This window comes from Falco naumanni, chromosome 4 (assembly GCF_017639655.2).
Source record: "Falco naumanni isolate bFalNau1 chromosome 4, bFalNau1.pat, whole genome shotgun sequence".
Classification (NCBI taxonomy): Eukaryota; Metazoa; Chordata; class Aves; order Falconiformes; family Falconidae; genus Falco; species Falco naumanni.
In genome coordinates, this window is record NC_054057.1 from 94,546,014 (window position 1) to 94,567,612 (window position 21,599).

The 21,599-nt window shown below is 46.2% G+C and overlaps 1 protein-coding gene across 1 annotated transcript in view; it reads right to left on the reverse strand.

Annotated features, from left to right (window-relative positions):
• The window catches only part of LOC121086581 (D-threitol dehydrogenase-like), a 30,393-nt gene extending 16,616 nt beyond the window's left edge, over positions 1–13,777 (reverse strand). The window contains exons 1-5 of the mRNA XM_040590489.1: positions 13,732–13,777; positions 10,864–11,096; positions 3,594–3,830; positions 2,104–2,181; positions 631–847 (exon numbers count right to left, since the gene is read on the reverse strand). Of these exons, the coding sequence (XP_040446423.1) occupies positions 631–847; positions 2,104–2,181; positions 3,594–3,830; positions 10,864–11,096; positions 13,732–13,777 (811 nt within the window). The remainder of the gene's footprint in view (positions 1–630; positions 848–2,103; positions 2,182–3,593; positions 3,831–10,863; positions 11,097–13,731) is intronic.
• Positions 13,778–21,599: the final 7,822 nt, after the last annotated feature.

The following is a 21,599-nucleotide window of genomic DNA, read 5'->3' on the forward strand; positions in this document are numbered from 1 at the left end:
ACTTTGTTTCAGGTTGAGGGCATAATGAGTTTTAGGCTGACAATACCTCTATCTTGTCTTCATGTTTTGGCTCATGGTCCAGACATTAGGTACCAAAGGGGTGCCAGGGAGGGGGTGTGTGCTTATGGCTTCGTAGGCCATGTCTGTCATCCATCCTTCGTGAAGCTCCAGGTGCCCCAGCCACTGCACAGTTTGGTCAGAAGAACACCACCTCTGGTTGTGCAATGCAGGTCATACAGCCACCGTGTGCGAGGGGTGGCCCTTCGCTGTCCCTGTCAGTCGTGGCTCACTGCTGTGGTTTCCTTTGGGCACTGCTGGTAAGGAATTTTGTTTGGATCACTTTGCCTCTCTGCTTGAGTTTATATTGATAAATAACTCTCACAGATGATGTGATCTTGATGACTGTTTGCTGAGACAACACTAACATCCAGCCTGAGCAGGAGAAGCTGTGTGACCATGGCATGTACTTGCTGTTTGAAAATCCTCTGCTCTAACCTATTGCCATCAGGGCCGGATGGAACATGACTGCTCTGCAGAGAAAGGGTCAGGTTTGAACAAGGAAAGCAGCCCATTACAGCACTCATCACCAGACTGTGTACAGCAGGACCTGCAGGTCAGTCCCGTGCTTACCTTTGAGGCTGAGCTCACACACCACTGCTTCTGCCTTTGCAAGGACCAGATCCACAACAGCAACTTTAGCACCAGCTTCTCCCAACGCATGAGCAAAGGCTCTTCCAATTCCCTGCCCTCCACCTGTGACATAGGCCACCTGGCCATCCAAACGCAGCCGGTCAAGGATGAGGCGCCTGTTGTAGCCCCAGAAGACATCATCCCTCACCACTTCTTTCTATAAACACAAACATATGTACATCGCACAATGAGGTGCAAAGCTCAGTAAGTGATAGCTATGCAGGACTCCGCCTGTGAGAACGAAGTGGGAGCACAAACAGGGATTCACATCTTCTTGGCTCACTATTTAACACAAAGGCTATGACTAATTCAAGCCAAAAAGCATCCTTATCCCTATAGATACTAGGCTCAATAGGAGCACTAACGTGCAAGACAATGGAGCAGAAGGGCTGTGGTTTGGGAAGATGCACCGATCACTCCGCTTGAGAGTAGGGGACAGTATTTCCTGACCCAGCTTCCCATGGGAGATGTGACAGGTACAATCTCTTAGAAAGTGGCTGATTAAGTCTTGCAGTTATTTCACCCCCAGGGCCCTATCCTGCCCTCAGGATCAGGGGGCTCCAGGAAGACACGGAGGCTAAGTTTCCAAAGGCAGGAATTGGCTCAAGTGGAGTGCAATCAAAATATCTGCACAAGGCTGGTGCACCAATAAAGATATCAGCCAATAACTTAAACCAAGCTGTCACCCGATCAGCTGCCATACATCATTTCCCCTGGCTGGAATCAAAATGGAAAATACAAGATGTTTAAGATATTGAGTTTGAAATGCCAGAAATTACTAGTGGGTGTAGTTTTGGGAGCACTCAGAAACTGCAAAACAATCGCGATGTTTGGGTCTGGATTTACTGAGTTAGGCTATTATGATTCCAGATGGGAATTTCCTTACAGCTGGATGACACCCATTACATAAAATGGAGAAAGAGAAAAGCACCATCTTTTCCACAGGACAAGTAAAATCTAAGGCCATGAAAATACTCAGTTCAGAGACTGTAGGAGGGCATTGTGTGCCACTTTGGGGCAAAAAAGAGCTACTTCAGGCATATTGCACTGGTTCATTACGGTGGGGCCCCAGCTCCATCTGCCCACACACCCGGCACGGGAAGGAATGGAGAGCACCGGGCACAGACACCCAGCAAGCAGCATGCCAGCTGCTCCAAAGATCTGTCACAGCACCAGCACAGCCGATCCAAAAGACATTGCAAAGAGTCAGCATTTAACAGCTTTAGGGCAACCTTGGACTAGCGAGGCTAATATGTGCCAAGTCCTAAGCTGGTAAGTCCATGCTGCACAGCACCATGGCATGACAGAATGTGTGTTTGGGCTCTTGTCACCAAACCCGTGGAAATTATTTTGTCATTGTCCTCAGCAGAGTCAAAATTTTCCTAGAAGTGCTCACAGAGAGGAAATACACACCTTGGATCGAATCACTGCATCTGGAGGTGCAGGGTTCCTTCGAATGATGCTCAGTCCGCTCTGCACAGGTAAAATTATCTGCAAACATAATGCATACACAGACAGTTCTCAACTGCTTTTGTACCTGGCTTTCTATCACCCACATTCCCCTGATATGAAGAATAGCTCTTCCTTCCTTAGACCACAGCAGCTTTTCTCCTATTCTTTAGCTGAAATTCCTTCCAACACAAATATGTCAGGCATTTGTATTTGCTCACATTCCTCTTCCAAACTCACAGCTTCCCCAAACGCTAGGAAAAAAAATGCAATTTTTTGTCTCTGTTTTCTAAATCACTGCCAGCTGCTGAGGTTTCTGGGTTTCTACTGCCTGGGTAATGCTGTCACGAGGATATTCCACTCTTATTCTTGGAGCTCAGCAAACCATAATAACAACGCTTTGGTGGTGTTCAGCATTTGCTACAACATCTGTCCTGCACCCATAGATGAATAGGTTTTGCCACCTACCTCCTCTGATACCATTATCACACTCTCATGAAAGCTACACTCTGCTGGAGATTTGATACCAATGTCAAACGATTAGACCATCGGATACAGACACAACATGTTATGTTCATGCACTGAATGGCTAACAGTAAGATTCAGGGCATGGAAAACTGTCATTAATCTTTCCCTCTTCTACAAAGAAAAGCTATTGCTCCTGGTGCATTCGCTGGGAGTTGTGTTGATGATAGAATAAATGCAGAATCACAGGAGGCTCCTCTAGAAGCCATCTGACCTGCAGGTAGACAAGGACCTTAAGCCTACGAGGTGCACACCAAAACCCTCCGGGCATGAGCCCCATGCCCCCGTGCATGGTGGGGTGGGACATGTGCCTGGGAGGGAGGTGGCAGACCATGTCCCACCATGGAACCAGCCTCACAGTGCAGAAGGGCAGGCAGCGAGCTGGCCATGCTCGGTGGCCCCCCACAGCCACAGCAGCCCCTCCACCAGAGCAAGCTTTGCAGCCTGGTAGCTGCTGCCCCGCGGTAGCATCATTCACACCCGCTTTTAAAGCCTGGGAGGACGTGTGCCTAATTTTGCTTCTAAAGTCACAGCGTATTGTTTATGCATTCTATTACATTTTTTTTTTTTTTTCTCCTGTTAGAGCAGGACTTTGTTGACTCCTGTTGTGCTGGCGATGCCCCACAGCCTCCGAAGCCTTTGTAGCAGAACAGTGGTTCCTTGGTTGTACTGTAGAGCTGATTATTCATTCCTAAGTGCTTCATTTTTATCTTGCCTTTAACACTCTATATGATGTAGACAAAGAGTAGGGACCATTTCTGAATATAGAAACTCATACATAAACTCAAGTGAGGTGAATTATAATAAAATTTGAGTTCATTTTAGGTCTTCTGCATAATGGCACCAACAAAAGAAACATTTTAAAGAGTACTTTGCAAAATCCATAGATACAGTACCACAGGCACCTTAACCAATTGCATTGCACTAACCTGCTCAACACGAGGATCTGAATTAATCACTGTATTTAATTTTCTGACAGCTAGTACATTCTCATCAACTATGTTCTCCAGGTAGACTTGTCCTTTCATGAGTGTATTCTCTATACAGATCACTGCATCCATTCTCAGCAAGTGGTTATCCATGACAAAGCTGTAGTAGTTAACAGCGTTCCTTTGATCAGCATCAATAAAGACTATATCAAAGTGCTCGTCCTCAGCATGTAATGTCTGGAAAAAAAATTATGTTGGAGAAAACAGTAATTATTTACCTGAAAATTTAAAGTCTTGCCATTAAAATGTCCTTTATATAAAACCTAAACCAGAGGGAACACAGTTCTTCTAAGGTAACACTGCTAGAATTACTTGGAGATCTTGGGAGTTTTCCATGCTTTGCAAACAACTCTTCAGCAATGCTGGTGCCCAAAACCTCTCAAAAAAACCCCAGATTATAAAAGAGGATGGCTCATCCCAGCTTGTGGTGTTGAGAGTCACAGCAGAAACATCTGCATATCTAGAGTCAAAGAGAATTGATCCATGGGGGTAAGAGAGAGGACTGGCACCAAACCCTGCAGCTGAGGCGCTGCAATAAGTTGTCTTCTCAAAAGAGGAACTATCAACAAATTGAAGAGTGGCAATTATGTCAGTCTCGGAAAAGGAGGCATAAGGCTGATCCTGGGAATTGCAAACTAGTAAGTCCCACTTCAGTAGCAGGAAAATAGTTGAAATCCCAATTAATAATAGAATTATAAAGCACATAAAAGAACAGGTCATGATAGAGATAAAGCAGCAGAGCTCCTATGAAGGAAAATGATGTTTCTTTAATCTAAAAAAATGCTTTGGATGGCTCAGCAACAGAGAGGATAAAAGAGAACTGGCTGCTATCATCTAATTGGATTTTCAGAAATGTGGCACACCTTCCCTCCAAGCAGGCTGCTGATGATAATGTATAAAAGTGTTGATGGATGACCAGATGGGAGCCTTTACAGCCTTCTCCTGTGGCAGTTAATGCACTCGCTGCCCAAGAGGCTGCTATGGAATATTTCAGATTCCATCTGGGACTATTTAACTGCATCTGTGTGCGTTGCAATGAAACAAGGGCTCATCCACCTATCTCGGCAAGCAGAAATGCTTTCAAGTCTTGGCATTTTGAGTGAAAAGAGAAACAATTATGTTTTCCAGAACTCACTGTTTCTACCACAACTTTTAACAGTACTCCTTGCATCCAGATTTCCCTTTTGTGTTTGGAGACATTGTGCACAATGAGTGATGAGCGATCCCCCGAGACGTACAGAGAAAGCATCAATAACAAATGGCAACAGAATGTGAAAAACTAATTTGTTTTCGGGAGTGAAGCTGATGGCTCCCAAACAGAGATTTCAGGAGCTTTTCTAAAGCAGGGAGTGTGGCATTCAGAGGAGGAAATAGCGGGAAGTGGATCACTGAAGCTCTGAATTACTCTATTGTGCAAACTGGTGTCATTGTGAGCTTGTTAGTGGTTAAGAAATTAAGCCTGTCTGAGAGCCTGGATAGTCACACTTAACTGCAGATGCTTGATAGCACAGAAGCTCTGCCAAAAGCATTCATGAGTCCACATTTAGGACACCTTTTGATACCACACTATAATGAAAGATGACCTTAAGGCCAAATATATGCTGGTTTGTAATAAATGTAGCAGAAACTGGGACATCTGGTTTCCTGAGATTCATCTTTTCATTTGATGGCCAGTAAGAAAATCTTGCCCTGGGTTCCTCTTAGCTGTGTTGGGGGAAATCAGCAGGAACATTTTTGCTACTGTGGAAGAGCCTCTTATATCAGGTTGCAACTCAGCCAGTCTGTCCAACGTAGATACTTCAGGAAGGGTCAGAAGATGAAACCTGGGAGGAGGAGTCCACCAGGAAGAGAGATTAGAGGTCTCATTCCCCAGAGAGAAGAGCCAAGGCCAAATTCAAGCAATTATCATGACTTATCACTACTTTCTGACTTGTAACCTTCCCGGGCGGAGGAGGTAGGGGGCAGACATTCAGAAGCAGATGTGGCCATCTCTGAACATATGTTACTAACTGCTCCATGGTATGGCTCCCTAATGAAAAAGAATCTCACTTTTATGCATTGACTTCATTAGGTCCATATGGAGTTGTGTAGCTCTTTGGATATTAGCTGGACCTCTCATTTCAGCCCTCTTTCTGTACTGCCTACCTGCTGACAGCTTATCTCCTTCTTATCTATCTTCTGATACAGATAAACCACCTTTTAACTTCACAGCCTTTGTCCCAGGAGGGCGCCTGTGCTGTATGTGTATCCAGCACACGTCTGTCCTGTCCTTGCACTGCCTGGGTGTGCAGGGCCATCGCTTGGAAGGCATTTCTCCTCTGCCAGTTCATAGAGTGCTGAACAGTCAGCCAAGAAGGTCACTCGGGCACCTTTCATTTCTTCTAGATACCTAGTGCCAGACACCTATATGGAAATGCCTGAACCACCGCGTTGCAGTTCGTACCGGGACCCTACCGTCATTCAAGCTTCTTGTTTCCACAACTTCAAGATTGCTGTTGAGTTTTCCATACATAGCTGGAAACAGCTCCAGGCCTATAAGGGGAACCCACGAAATTCCTTGAACCAACTTTGCCTCTAGACCCGCCTCTACACAAGAAGATAACAGCTACAGGAAGGGGAAAGTGCTCCGTTTGCTGGAGCTTCTTGGCCAGCAGAGCACAGGTCACCTGGACAGGAGGTCACCATGGCCAGGGTACCACGCTGGAGAGGGTTTCTTCACTGCCAGCACCTGCTGCTGAACCAAGACAGCCAGAAAGAAAAAAAGCTGTTCCACGGGTAGCTCTGACTGCATAGCTAAGCACTGGAAATATCAGTGCAGCGATGGAAAAGAGAACTCACTGCTGTCCCTCTCAAAATGCATGAGAGGGTTCAAGAAGAGGGATTGACCACCCTTATCCTCCCAGAGCAGCCTGGGCCAGACCCTGCCTGGGACCTCACAGCACGTTGGAGATGCCTTTGTCCTTTGCTAGGGGAGAGGCAGAGCCCAAAGATCTCCAACTGTGAGGAAAGCTGAGATCCAGAAGGAAATAATCTGCCTGCAAAATACCCCGCTGAAACTAATTTCCTGAATGTTTACGGCGCAATCCCTGCTCCTTGCTAGAAAGGCATCATAGACTGTAACAGATGGCAACAAGAAGTATCTTAATTCAGAGAAAACTTGGCTAAAATTAATGCTTTTGCTTACAGTTAGTCATTAACTTCCTTTTGGATTAAAAAAAAAGAAAAAAAATCTATAGCACTGCATTCCGTAGAGGAGATGCACCAAAAGCGAGCATGAGAAAGGGCACAGCAGTGCTGTTGATGGATACAGCAAAAGATTGGGAAGAGGACATCCCAAATAAAAACATGAATGAATCTTCTGCCAAAGCTCAGAGAAAACCTGATTGGAGTCCTGATCAGAGACAGCATTCTCTCATAAGACGCACATAAACTCAATCAGAAAAAAATGACTGTCCAGCTCCTTTGATATGGATCATACAGTCAGCATATTTGTAATAAAGATGTACTCAAAACTTATTACCTTCCCTATATCTTGTTCTTGACCTAAATGTAATAGTGATACATCCTTAGGGTACACAGAATACATGAAAAAGTACAGCTTCCTTTTAAAACACCATTAGAATATTTTACTGTGTGTGGACATACACTCTTGTTACTCCTAAATGCTATTCTATTGAGTACAGTTTATATTCACCGGCAAAGCTAAATCTCTAGGGAAGCTAGAGAGGGAATGCAATTTCTAGTAATAACAGCTCACAACAGTGAATACTATCCACTTATCCCCACAATTTCCAGCTATTTTGGACTCCTTTCTGAATTAACCTTTCATATCAAAAGGAGCAATTCTAGAACACACTAGAGACTCCGACACAATTTCATGCATAATTTATTCACTCAGTTCAACATTAAACGCAGAGTCCTTGACTTTGTCAAGGTGGATTCTGTTGGCAGACTTCACAAGCAGCAAAACAGGAGAAATGAGATCTGCAGCTCAACCTCTTCACCTATTCTGTCTGGTAAAAGGAGGGAAAAAAGAAAAAAGAAAGCCCCGACATGCTTACACAATGCCCTGCAATCAGCAGTCTGCTGCAAACACGGTGTTATTTTCTGCGTTGCATTTTCAATTTTAAAATGGAAGGATCAAAATCATGGATGGGAATAATATCCTGCCTGTTTGCACTCCCTCTGGATTCAATCCTGCATCCATTGTTCAACCCAAAGTCCAATGGGAATTAAAGGAAGCTCTTTGTGCAGGATCAGGCCCCTTGCTCACAGCTGATGCATGGCAAGGCACATTATTCGGGCACAGCACAACAGAGTTTAGACTTCAGGAGCTTATTGGGAAAGGTTTTTAAATGCTGGGCTAGCGCACAGTGAAGAAGTAGCTAATTCCCACTGAAAGCACCCGTATCAGTGTCTGCACCCAAGGAAAGGCTTACCCTCAGTCCACATTTCAAAATACTGTGTAAAAATTTCTGAAGTCCCTGAGCGCAGAGGCTTGTGCCATGGTGTGCCTGAGCTACACGCTTTGGTGAGGACCTAACGTGGCTTGGCAGTGTCTGTCCCTCGCACGTGGGGAGGGTGGGTTTTTTCCATCATGCCCTCAGATACTAAGCAAATCCCACTGTGTGCCTGAGCTCTGCAGCTCCTGTCTGGTATTTAGCATCTTTGACAGCTCAAAATCCCAGGTGTTTTGCAGCTGGCTCTGATCTGGGACAAGAGGGAAACTGGCCAACCCTGTGTGATAACACACAGAGGCAGCAAGTGGCTTCAGAAAGCCTGGTCAGCGTGCTGCTGCAGACCGATATGCTGCCTTTGCACAGCTCTCTGCTTGCCCACAGCCCTGAGGAGATGTGGTTGTAGATGGAAGAGCCAGAGTCATGTGGGTGCTGCAGAGGTCCTGTTGTCCAAGGCATGCTGGCACAGATGTGTTGCATCATTGTGGCAACTGCTGCAGCATCTGGCAGCTTTCCCTCTAAAGGGCATAGACAGCAGATGTGGATGCAGCACTGGACACATCCTGTAGCACTTGGACGGTACCTTCTACCTGAGGTTGGGGTGTAACTCTTGGGTGGACTAATTTTACAGCAGAAGTACATTATACACCTTCTGGCAGTTCGGACTTTCTGAATCAGAGCTTCATGCAGCAGAAAAGGGCTTCCCAGACAGGTAGTGTTATTTATATATCATACGACATTTTCATGCTTTGAAAGAGCCAGTGCAGCGAGGCAAATCCTCTGCTCACAGGAGTTTGTACAGCTACAAAACATTTGATGAGCAGCAGATAAGCAGAAATCCTGCCCTACTGCACTCAGCCTGGAAGTAAAATTCAGCCACAGTCACCACAGCAAGAAAGCTGGAGCAGACATGTCCAAAGAGCAAGTGGTGGGTGACCATCTCTGCCCTCTAATTTCTCTAAAGGGACAAGAATGACAGCAAAAGCAATCCTTGCCAGAGCTTGTTCCTGCTCTGAATCTCACCACACTTTTCAAGAACTGTTAGCCAGCTCTGCTTTCCACCAGCTTCCCTGCAGATGACGGGGGACAGGAACACTGCTATTCTCCACCTCCTCCATGAAGCTGAGCTGTGAGAGCTTGGCTGTGCAATCCCTGGTCCATCTCCCACCTGTGACTGCCTCGTCCTCCTGTCCTTCAGCGTGCCCACATGGCAGTGGAGGAAGCCTGCTTGGTCTCCAACCTAAACTGGTCTTCTCGAGGAGGGAAAAGGCAGCACGCTGCCCCACCCCAGCCAGGCAAACCTCAAAGAGCCCAAAACGCAAAAGCACCAGAGAGGACACCAAATACATTGCTTCACCATGTACAGCCACTGTGGATTAAGACCTGTAGCACAATCCTGATTGCCCTGATACCAATGAATATATCTGCCAGGTTGAGGAACAGAAGTTCAGAGCCCAGTGCAGAAATCCTGCGCAGCACTGCCAAACACGAGCATCTCCACTCGCAGCAGCCCCAAGAGCTATTTGAAGTCCTGAGTACCTGCAGACCTGGGGTCAGGATGTGCCTTTGCGTTGCAATCGGAGGATATAAAATCAATTGCAACATTCTGTTTTAAGGATTTAATTTTCATGTCTTTGCTCCCTTCTTTAATCTCTACACAGCATGTACTCTGCCTGCCTCTAGATATTTTAATTCAGTCACAGTAAGTCAGTTGCGCAGAATGGGCACTAGAGAGCAACAGCAATTCAATTAATTTCGCACTCACTGCAGGGAGCTGGGATTTTAAATGCTGCACATTGCAGGTGATCTGTAACGTTTCATTTATTCATATACTTGGCAAAGCTCTTTGTTTCTTTCTTATCAAACTTGGAGGTCATGAAAGCCAGAGGTCAGAGAGCTCCTGGCCATTTCATTTTAGAAACAAATATGGTACCTGTTAATGCAAATAAAGTTACAATCAAGCTCACACTGACATATCCAGATTGAAAATGGAATCAGATCAAATTGGTTTGCATTAATAATAGAAAGGCTATATATTTAATGACCTTGACATGAGCATCACCTGTTAGTGTGCTGGACCTGCAGCAATGTCCTGGAGATCCAGAAACCGGAATTAAATGTGAGGCTCTTCTAGCTGCTGGCAATCATCAGGTTTTCTCTTTCTTGGGACAAAGTCACTAGGCAGAATGAAGCAAATACAGCTAACGCATTTGCTTGGCTGAAGCTTGTCATGTTGCTCTGGATGTGAGAAACTTGGGGTCTCACCGCCCGCAGTGTGTTCAGTGGGAGCAGAAAGCAGGAGGTTGTGGTTGAATTACAGACCTCTTCAGGACTTTCTCAATTCTTGTGGACACTGGGAGCAAGCCTTTCCTCTCAAAAATTGGCTCAGCAGGGCACAGATACACTGACCTGATGCTACATTTGGAATTAGAGACCCTGAAACAAAGCCCACCCACATCGAGTAAAACTCTGCCACTGAAGCCTATTGACCTACATTTAGAGCTTGCGAGTCCTCTGATCAAAAAGCTCCCGTATTTTAGTTAAGAAAGAAAAAATTCTATCTTGTGTGACAGAGCTGTCCCATCTTACACTGTCATAAATAAGAAATAACTCTAGCACAAGAGTGTGTTCACATATTTGCAAGCAAACTAGGGTCACTACCAGCCTTTTGTGGGCAGGAAAGAGGACCTGCCTGAAACTCTTTAATCCGCTCTGCATGAGAGCTCCCAAACTCCCCTTCCCACCGATTTTACCTCCAAAGTGTCTGCCATGGGTCCCACTCGCATGTTTATCTTTTTACCATCTGAAGAATAATCAAATGCTTCTTGGCTGTTCACTCCGAGATACGGCGCTTCTGCACATGCAAAGATTTTGCCATCATCTGGCAATTCTTCTGCGATAGCAAGGATACTGTAACCTTTAAGCTTGCCAATTAGTAAAATCTTCCTGGCTTTGATCATATGAATAAGCATCCTAAAAACTTGGCCTGTTGAAAGACAAGAGCGAAAATTTAAAAATAAAACCATAGGAAAGACCGTACTCTGTTCACAATGAAAATTAGATGTACCTTTTAAGTGATCATTAAAAATAAAAAAAAAATCTAATCTTAAAACACTTTCAAATAAGGGTTTAACAACGGAATCTGATAAAAATTCATCTAAAATGCAGCTAAAAGACAACAGAATAAAGGTACTCATTTTAAATGTAGAACCTTTATCATCAATGCTGCTATTGTTCAAGTGCTTGTTAAATAGTGCTTGAAATATTGCATATTTTAGCATCCCCCCCATATGAAAATGGCTTTAAGATGTCTCCATATTCTTTCTGGAACCCGGTTAAAAAAAAAAAATCACTACATTACCTTGCATTTGCTCTTAGAGTCATTATCCCCAGACAGCACCATCATTTAAGAAATTTATCATCAGTGGTGTCCTTCGAACAATGTATTAGTGTAATACATTATAAGAGTACTTCGTTGTGATGATATATTACTCAAAAGATGGGAACATCTGGGAAGAATGGATCTGGGAATAGATTTAGTGTAATAGGCTTTATATAGGGATACAAACCTGGGTATCGCTACACGAAAAGGTACAGTGCTTGGCCACAGGCCACCTCCACCACAAAAGCACATAAGCCCCTATCAGACAACGCCAAACCCAAATCAACCTGATTTTTCTGTTCCTTCCCCTTCCAGTGAGGGCAATCAGCTCTTTGCTGCTCACTAAGTGATGGGGCTGCCACTGTGAGCTAAAGCACTCATGAGTGTGTGCACAAGGGCACGGGATGCATTTGACAGGGAAAATCCATGCAAAAGGAAGATCAAAGCCTACAGGAAGTTCTTATCTTTCTTTTTAAGTAATTTTCTGCATTTTCCTGAGCATTTCCATGGCATTCATCCTTTCCCCACGCAAGACGCAAGACGGAGTAGAGAATGATGGACTTCAGCAATAACATTTACACCAAGATCTGGTGCAATTTTATCCTCTCGGTTGACCAACTTGCCATTCAAAGAGGCAGCAGCATGTTCTTCCTGCAGCCTAGCTCTGGGTTTTGTCCCCGCAGTGTCCCCTGCACCGCAGTCAGGTGAAGCTTTTCTGGAAAAAGAAAGAAATATCAACATTATGGTAACATGCAAAACCTGAGGTTCCTGAAAAAAAAAAAAAAAAAAAAAAAAAAAAAAAACAAAACACACACACCAGCAACCAAGAGGGAACTCCTGGAAAAGGTCCATTTGTGCATAAGTAAGAAAAAATAGCTCAGAAGCATTATAAACATCCCTAAATTACAGTCCTAAGAGGACCCAGCTTGGCAATGGGCCTGCCTCAGTGCTGGCAGCCACTCCAGCCACAGGGGCTATGGGACCAAAGCGTTCCCAGTCTGTAGTCCCAATTTCCAGCTGGCCCCAGGTAGGTGTCCCTCTACCTGCTGATTTGGAGTAAACGGCTTCAGCTATCCTGACCAGGTTTTGTTCAGCTCTAGGGTGATTTTTCAGCCAGAAAAAAAGTTTTTATTGCAGAATAGGGGAAAAGATCTAAAATTTTTTGCAAGACAGGAAAAAAATTGGTTTTCCTCAGACACTGCTGAGAAAAGCAGGGTATCTCCAGGTGCTATTTCACAGAAGCCAGGCCTGTGACAACACCTCTGGATGAAGTAGGATGCTACCTATTGTGAAGAGAAGGGAACAGATGACTGGAAGAAGTCCATAGCCTCCAGACAGATTAGATTACCCTGTCTGAAGAAAGTAACCACCAGAAATTGCTGGTGATACTTGTGTGGGCCAGAATTTAGAGCTATTTCAGGTTCGTTTTTCTTTTTCCCCCAGCTCCCCCAACCACTTTTCAGTAAAATGAGAGAGAATTCATAACCCGTGTCAGCCACACTCAGATAATCCAAGACTTAAAGTGTAGAACATTTCATATAACCTCTTTTCTGCCCCTCACAAATGCTTTAACAACTTTAATAAGATAATGTATAGCTATTATCGTACAGCAAGCGTAAGTCAAACAACTATCAGCTATTATTTCAGCAACAGAATGAACGCTCAGCGATCCCGTAATCCACAGCCTGGAACAGTTTACACATTGTCAATTTTAGACAGAACTGGTTTTTTCCACATATCAGAATGTACACTGATAAATGGGAATTGCTTAGCAGACCCCACATGGTGGGGTAATATACTGTAGCTCAAAAAAGAATAATGAGGGTATCAGTTGGACTTCTGAATTAATGATACCTTAAATTAGTTTAATTAATTAGTTTAGTTACTAGAGTAATTTAGTTAGCAGATTAATTAATGTTTGTTGAGCGCTTGGACATAAAAGCTGCATATATAGGCTGTTACAGGGTGCATCCAGAGGTGCGGGTTTCCTTCATTCTTTACTCATCCCAGCACCAATTTGACCCAGGGGCTCATCCTTTGAGCCTTTCAGCGGGCACTGCGTGGAGGCTGGCTCGCTGATTTTTCACAGGATACGGTCTGACACAGCATTGCCATAGTCCATAGCCAATTGGTGGAATATCTTCCAAAATTCAGAGTTAGAACCTTTTGCTCTCACCTCCTCTCCTCGAGGCCATAGGCACACACAGACACACATGCCCGTGCACACTTTGCTACATACTTGGGTGCAGTTCACTCTCATTCTTCTTCCTTCCACCGTCCCCCATGTTGATGGCATATTCTGAACAGAAAATCTAAGAACATATGCATACAATCACAGAAAAAAAGCCCAAGGCTACAAAAGAGTGTCTGTACCTCTTTGAAGTTGCCATTGCATCCAGGTAAGGGTCTAGTCCCAGAGCAACATCAAGAGCCTTTTGTAAGTAATTCTTGAGCTGTTCAGGAACACGAGAGTCTTTGAGGGCTATTTCTTTGGCTTTAAGAAGGTTCTCAGCAATGAGTCCAGCTGGGGTTTCTGAATAGAAAATAAAAAGAAGGACAATGATTTTGTAACTGCTCAGGTCAGAAGAGGAATTCAGACTGAAAAAACCCAGGTGTTATGTTTGCTGGGTTTTTTTCATAAAATAATACAGGTTTTTAAAGGAGGCTGAAGATTATCAAGGAAACCTTTTCAAACTGAAAAAATGTTATACTGCTAATTCATTTTTAGCATGTGCATTCTCCCTTTTTCCCTTCACAGCTAATCCTTGTCTGAGAGGAAAAGGATAAGAATATTTCAAACCCACAGATTTTCACTTTCAAAGCTCTGAGACAAACATTCAATACCAAACAACTGCATCCAAAAGCCACTCTCTCTACACAGCTTTTTCCTCGGAGAAAACAGAGCGCTTCTCAAACTGCTCTTGCAAAGCCAGGCAGCTCCTCTCAGGCCAGGACACGCAGGTGCCAGGTCCAGCTCTGTAAAAAGGAGGGTCACCAGCACCTGTGTGCCAGTGGGGTGCACGAGTGCCCCTGACACGTGTCTGTGCTGTGGAGGTTGCTGTGCACAAAGTCTGCAAAGTAACTCACGACGCTCACACCTAAAATACAGCTACACCTGCCCTAATGCAGCCGAACTAACAGACACTCAAATAAAAAATTATTGTGCCAAATACATGATGACATAAAGTCAGAGATGCTCTTCAACTAATGATTTTAAGCAGGTGACGTAGCAATCATGCTGGCAGGAACGCAACCTCGTAACCCTTCTTCTGCCACAACAGCTCGCAGTGGTGATGCACCATCCTGAACTCTCTGTTTCCCAGGTCACAGAAACTAACTACGCTTGAACCCGTCAGCACCACAGGGCAAATCTCCCAGCATCTTTTCGCAAGCCAGACCCTGCCAAAAGATGATTATTCAGGTAAAGAGAAACAGTTATGCACAACACAACACGTCAGTGTTTCAAAGGCTGCAGAAACATCTCCAGGATCAAGATCACTCTGCCCTGGGGGCAAAAGCGATGCTACCCGAGGCACTGTACTTGTCCCGAGACCCCAGAAAACCCATATGGCAGCAATGATGGACCTCAGTGAGCTATGGCCCCACAGAGCAAGACATGGTGCAGAAAAAAATCCCACACCTCAAGTGTAAGAGTTTATGCTGGGTTATGAAAGCACCGGCGAGACCACATTTCAGAGGCACAGGGCCAGTAGGCTGTGAGTATAAGTGGGGTGAAGCAGATTGCCCCAGCAGGATTTTATTCCCTGTGATAGAAAAGCTCCTTTCCCTCATACCAAGAGGCACCATATGAATAAGCTCATGCCTTTGGTAATGGGGAAAAGTCTAAGTCTCTCCAAAGATCTACTTCTCAGAACATTTCTCAGCTTTCTGTAGCTACTAAGATGACAACTCTTGTTTTTTGAGACAACTTTACCAATTTTCATTATCCAGATTACAAAAAAATATGAAAGTGGACAAGGAATATAAGATACATGTGCATTTTACATGGGAGTTGCCAGCCTGGGCCAGACTTCAAGGTCACCTAGAGAGCATCATGCTCCTCACAGTAGCCCCACCTGATGTACAAGGAAGGCAGATTTAGGCTAGCTGTAGCAGCCCCTGATTTACACCTCATGCCAGTCTCTTCCCGTCAAGGGTAGCTTATATCACTTTCAGCAGTTTTATAATTAATTGCAAGTGCAGGAATAACCACCCCCTCGCCAGACCATGTTATTTTGTTGCCCTCAGCCCAGCTACGCCTTGTGTGAAGACACATTGCCTTGTTGCAGTGTCTCCACCACATGAGTGAGCATCCCCAGGCTCCTGCTGTACAGCTGCAGGATGCTGGAGGTCGGGGTCAGCTCGTCCTCCCTGCCAAGCACCCTGAGGCTTGTTATTAATTTAGAGGGGAAAAGCATGTTTGTAATCTGTGTCAGATTTTAGGAATCATCATGTTACGCTTCCGGATGAGTAACAGACAAGAATCCTCTGTCATGCAAGGGGGAGGAAAACAAGATCTACCTCCAGCTGTTTTGTAACCCGTGTTATAACACCAACCGCAAGCGCCAAGAAGTGCTACCAGGGAGAGAGTGCACTGCGGTGCGTGCCAAGATCAACCCTGTGCCTAAGATTATACAACCTTTTCAGGGAGCACCGCAGCTTCTGCAGCCTGGTGATGCTGTGGACCAACAGCAGAGGTCAGAATTGCCTTCGTTTATGCAAGCACCCAACAAGTCAGAGCAGAGCTCAGGGCTGGCCGCTGGCTCCGGCCAGGATGCGCTCCAGACTCTGAGCACTAAGGTCAGTGAAAATTTATGGAACTAATTTTTCTTTTTTTCCTTTACGTTACTCCAGGAAAAGTGGTTCATTTTAATGCTTAGTTTTTGCACAACTCCAGAAAAGCTGCTGGACTATATTAACCACTAAACTAGATTGCCTGGTGCCTCTCCACGGCTCTGCCTATGCACAGACATCTCTTTCCCTTTCCCATCTAGTTGTACATTATTTTTTTAGTGCCTTAAAGGGTGCGTGTGTGTGTGTTTCCTCCTCACTCAGAGGAGGAAAATGCTGCCAGTGTGAAGCAGAGGAGTTCAAGCCCTACCATGAAAGAGGAGGAAAGGGCTGCTTTAAGCCTCCAGCATCTTCACAAAAAAAGATAAGGTGGCATTTGTTCAAGTGGACCACAGTTGCCAGCCAGATTGTTCCCAATAACTTCCTCGGCAGATGCTGAGGGCACAGCCAGCCTGATGTACAACCAGGCGGAATAACGGATTGCAGCTTCTACTTGTTCTGAAACTGGGCACTTGTGGTTCGTACTGAAGTCAGGAGTCAGGATTGTAGGTGGGGGCAAAGTTGCTTATGGGGGACATTAGTGTCCCCTGAGCAGGCAGACAGCGCAGCACCATGGAGCAACTCACTGCTTCAGAAGTGAAATTAAATTCTGCACCTCGGGCTTAGATGGCATTTTTTGGGTGGGGGAGCTCAGCCAGGAAAGGGGAGGACACTGTGGTGTTTGCAGGGGGCTGCCCAGGAGAAGGCATGGAGACAAGCTCAGAAAGCAGCCTGGATTTGGCAAAAACAAAACAAAGAAGCCACATCCAAAGATTTGGGACTAGATCTTTGGTTCCCGTTTTTGGGCTATCCTCATTTCACCTGCCAGCCTCTAGATCTATTTTGCAGCCCCAGCAATGACTTCCAGAAGAGCTCCCCTTCGCAGCCACAGCAAAGCATTGAACCTGAGCCACCCGAACATCATGCTGCCAGACGGCTCGGTGCTCGGGTGCTGAGCGCTTTGCCGGGAGCTGCTCAGTGCTAAACGCTTGGAAATCCAGTCTGATAAAACTGTCCCAAATAGTTCCAGCAGTCATGTTCACTGAGGCACCTCAGGCATTGACAACAGCTTATCACAACACACTCACTACTTTGTCTTAGCATGTAAATACACCTCAGCTGTTGCAGTTTAACCAGGCAATCCTGTTTATGGAAACCACGATGCAATGCTCGAGCTATTTCCTTACCCACCAGAACCCTGCACACAAAACTGCAGCCATTTAGGAGATCCTATGCTACTGCTTGACTCAAATACATTAAAGGCACCTGTGATGTATGCCCACCGTATGGATGGAGCTGTAGCCAAAGGAAGCAGGAGTATGGTTGTGGCATATCTGGGGCTGCTCAGTGGCTCCAAAGCCACCACCCACGAGCCAGGGCAGAGCCATTCACTGGGGCACGGGCATGTCACAGCCCATGTGGGGCCAAGAGTGGGCTGGCAGCATGGGCCAAACCCAACCGCCTGGCCATTAAACATTGCGGGGAGTCCTGAGCCGAGTGTAGCCGATGCCTCAGCATCAGTAGTGCCAGAGCCCGCAGCAGAGTCAGCGTGGGGAGAGGCAGTGGCTTAGGGCTGGAGGCGCAGCATGAGGAGGAAGAGGGGGAGGAAGCAGCCGGGGTGGGGAAGCTGCCACTCACAGCAGGAACCAGGGTGCTAAACTCTACCTGAACTTCAGGGGAAGGCAAGGAAAACATATGCTGGAAAAGAAACAGTAAAGCTGGATGGTCCCCAGCACTCTTCTGCTTGCATTAGGGAGGCTCTGGAGTCAGTGGCAGAGAGTATGCAAAGCATACGTTTATTTTCATACATAATAAAGGACACTGCGTGCAGCAAGGGCAAGTGGTAGGCATTAACAGTGGGATCCAAAGCCCAAGGCAGTCAAGAGGAGCCTTTCAACAGCTTCAATGGGCTTTAGATCAGGCTGCGAGAGAACAAAGTCCCTCCATGCGGTGCAGCCTGCGTTCCCACACTCAGCTGTTGATTTTAGAAAATGGCCAAAAAAGGCAGCAAACATCTTGCTGTGTGTGCCACACCAGGCACACGTGGCTATCACAGAAAGCACTGAGGCAAGGTTAAAGCTACAGAAGAAAATATTTATGAAACAAGCATCCCAATCCATTAGAAATTAGTTAACAGCCAAACCTCTCTTGGCACTGCAGTTGTCAACCTTCCCACCCACCCCTTCCTCCTGGGAGCGTGCATCCTCCTCCCTCTACTTGAGGCTCCTGCAGACCCATCTCCTCTGCTCAGCCTTGAACTCCTTTTCCCAGTAAACCCTTCCTCTGCTCCTTTCTGCCAAGCCCCAGAGCCTACAGGTCACATCTCTGTAGGACAATGGGGGACCCGGGACTGGGACATCACACTGTCCCCCCTCCTGTCACACCATCTCTCCCAGAGCTCCCACCCCACATGGGGAGTTTACCTGCAGGATTATGCATGTTGCTTCTTGTCCCCCAGCCTCAGAGGATGCTGCCGTGGGTTTGCTGCCTCTGCAGAGCAGTGCTCAGGTGTCTGTCCAGGGGACAGGCTTCTCCACCCGTGATCACCTGTGTAAAGCCCCAGCCCTAGGGAGAGGTTGCGCAGGAAGGATGGCCCCAGGCTGGGGCTGCACCCACTCCAGCTGCACCCTCCTGCCCCCACCCAGGGCACAGGAGCCAGGTGAGATCCAACAGCATCTGACATGAAAAAAGAAGAAAAAAAAAAGCCGACTTTCAATGCCTTCACTTTACATAAGTGCAACGTTCACATCCTGACCTTGGGAAGCTGCTGGCTCTCAAGGAGATAATTGGCAGTTTCATAACCTTCTGGTTACATAGCACAGACGTGTCCCAGCTGAACGATCAGGTATGAGGCCAAAAAAAGTCCCAGGAGTTTGAACCATAGATTACCTACAAGTGGTCCATAGCTACAAGGTCTCCACTGCTCTGCACAGCAGGGATTTGGAGCACCCTGTGCTGTGGAGTCTAGCTCAGAGACCAGGTCTTTGCATGGGCTGGGCGAGGTTGTGTCACGCAAGTACCAGCTGAGCTGCCACCCCCCACCCCCCCAAAGGGTCCCAAGGAATGCACTGGCTGGGGGCAGCATCAGGAAGAACCAGTGGGAACATCCAAGGTATCCAAAAGCCTAAGCTTGCCTGCAGCAGAGCTGGAGCAGAAAAGGCTGGTGAGGAATTAAAGCAAGTAATTAAAGAGCATGTGATGGAGCTGAGGTCAGCCAGCCATCTCCTCTTCATGCAGATGAAACACAAACTGAGGCTAGTGAGGAAACACGGACTACCCCATAACCCAAACAACATCTTTCACCTCTGGGATGTATCACCTTGGGCTTGTTCAGTCAAGGACCAACCCAACGTACCTGCAAAGTGTCCCAAGAGTGCCCGGGGCTGGGCAGAGGGGGCGAACAGGCTGGGAGGGGAATGGGGGGGCAGGTCTTCGCTGCAAGGCTCTTGGCAGCCCCTCTGCGGGACGGGTGGTACAATGACATGGCAGTCATCAGCTATGGCAAGCAGACAGACATTGGAAAGTCAATTTGTCGGCTTCTAAAATGAAACAGAACACATTTCCATGCTCTCAGAATAGAACAGGGAAGTATAAATGGAAAATAAGTAAACACACAGGACAAAAAGAGTAAAAGCAAGGCAAATAAAGTAAGTCCCAATGCTCAGTGGATTGCTATTAATCAAAACAAATAAACAAGATGAAAAGGACAGGGGTCCTTGCATATGTAAGATTATTCCATATTATGATTTAGTAAACAACAAACTGCATTAGACCTGCAGTCTCTGTGGAAAGCAATCCAAATTGTGTTTGGATTGGGAGTTAACATTTCAGATGAGTATTTGGTAAACAGGCTAAGAGCTTCAGCACACCGTCTAATCCACCCTCCACCAGCTTTGGAGGTGACTTTGGGCAAGTTGCTTCTCTTCTGATGACTCTGTTTTCCTCTCCTCTCAAATAGGGGTAACAGTCTGTACTCTTTGCCATCTGGTGATGAAGCCAGCAGTGACAACTGGATGTTAGGAGTTATTACCCTTTCCTGGAGCAGGGCTACATGGCTTTAGAATTCATTCTTGTAGCACTTTCCCAAAATTAATTTTGAGATAAATGTAGGTTCCTAAGTGAGTTTGGCTGCTATTAAGCCTCCAATGCCATGAAGTGGTCTTGTCCAACAGGCTCCTGAAGAACCACTTTTTCCAGCCTCTGCTTTTACGCCTGTTTTTGGTTTTCGTGATTTTTGTTTCTGAAAAACAACAGCTTGCAGAAACACGGCCAAGAAGGTGGGAAAGATGGGTTTGTACCTTTGGCCACTGCTGGTAAAATCAAAGGAAGGTCCTCCCCTGTGCTCAGCCCACAGAGCTGTATGCCAAGGCAGTGTTTGCTGTGGCCAGCTGAGCCTGGGACCCTCTGAAAGCCCCAGCTGGAAGATCACACAGAAAGGTGAATTGCACATCCCTCAGTCATGTGGGGAGCAGGGTGCTGCCTGCCATCACCAGCACAGGCCCCCCACCAGCCCCCACCACGCCATTGCTTCCTACAGAAAGGGAATTCATCCCTCTGGCTGAGCCCACCCTACGGAGTCAACATGCCTTTGGGTCAGGGAGATGGGGTCACCCCAGGTTTGCGGGGTGGGGGCAGATCTGGCATACTCTCAGTAAGACACATCGGTGACAATTGCAGGAAAACACAGGACCCAAAAGGCAAGGGTCATCAGGGCTCAGATACCACTGCCTGGATCACACTGCTGATCCTGAAGTAACTGCACCGCGGTGAAAGCTCAGCATCTCAGAGCCCCCGGCAGGTGGCTGAGCAAACGGATCAAAACTCAGCTCATCCCCCAAACAGCCCTTCGGGAAATAAACTCTCTCTGATTGGTTTTTTTAAACCATCATAAAAACTAAAATCAACAACAACAAAGAAATCGTTCTCTTTCCCAATGCAAGAGAATCCCAGGAATGTCAGCTCAAAAGAGGTTTAACCAGCTGGTATCGATCCCGTCCCCATGCTCCTGCTCCCGTCTCACCCCATAGGGGCGGGTTAGAGCCACAGCCACATCAGAGGCTCCGCACAGCAAAGGAGGTTCCTGAAAGTCCTGGAGAATCACACAAATTGTCTTTCATAACTTTAAATTTGCTGTAGGGCATCATGTTGGAAGTTAATGCATGCACTCCTATTGTACTTCTGGAGCATTATAAAACCGGCTGATTATACAACCCCATCCTGGTACTCACACGTGTCTTCAAATGCTCCTACCACCCTTCACATGCATCCTAGATTAGA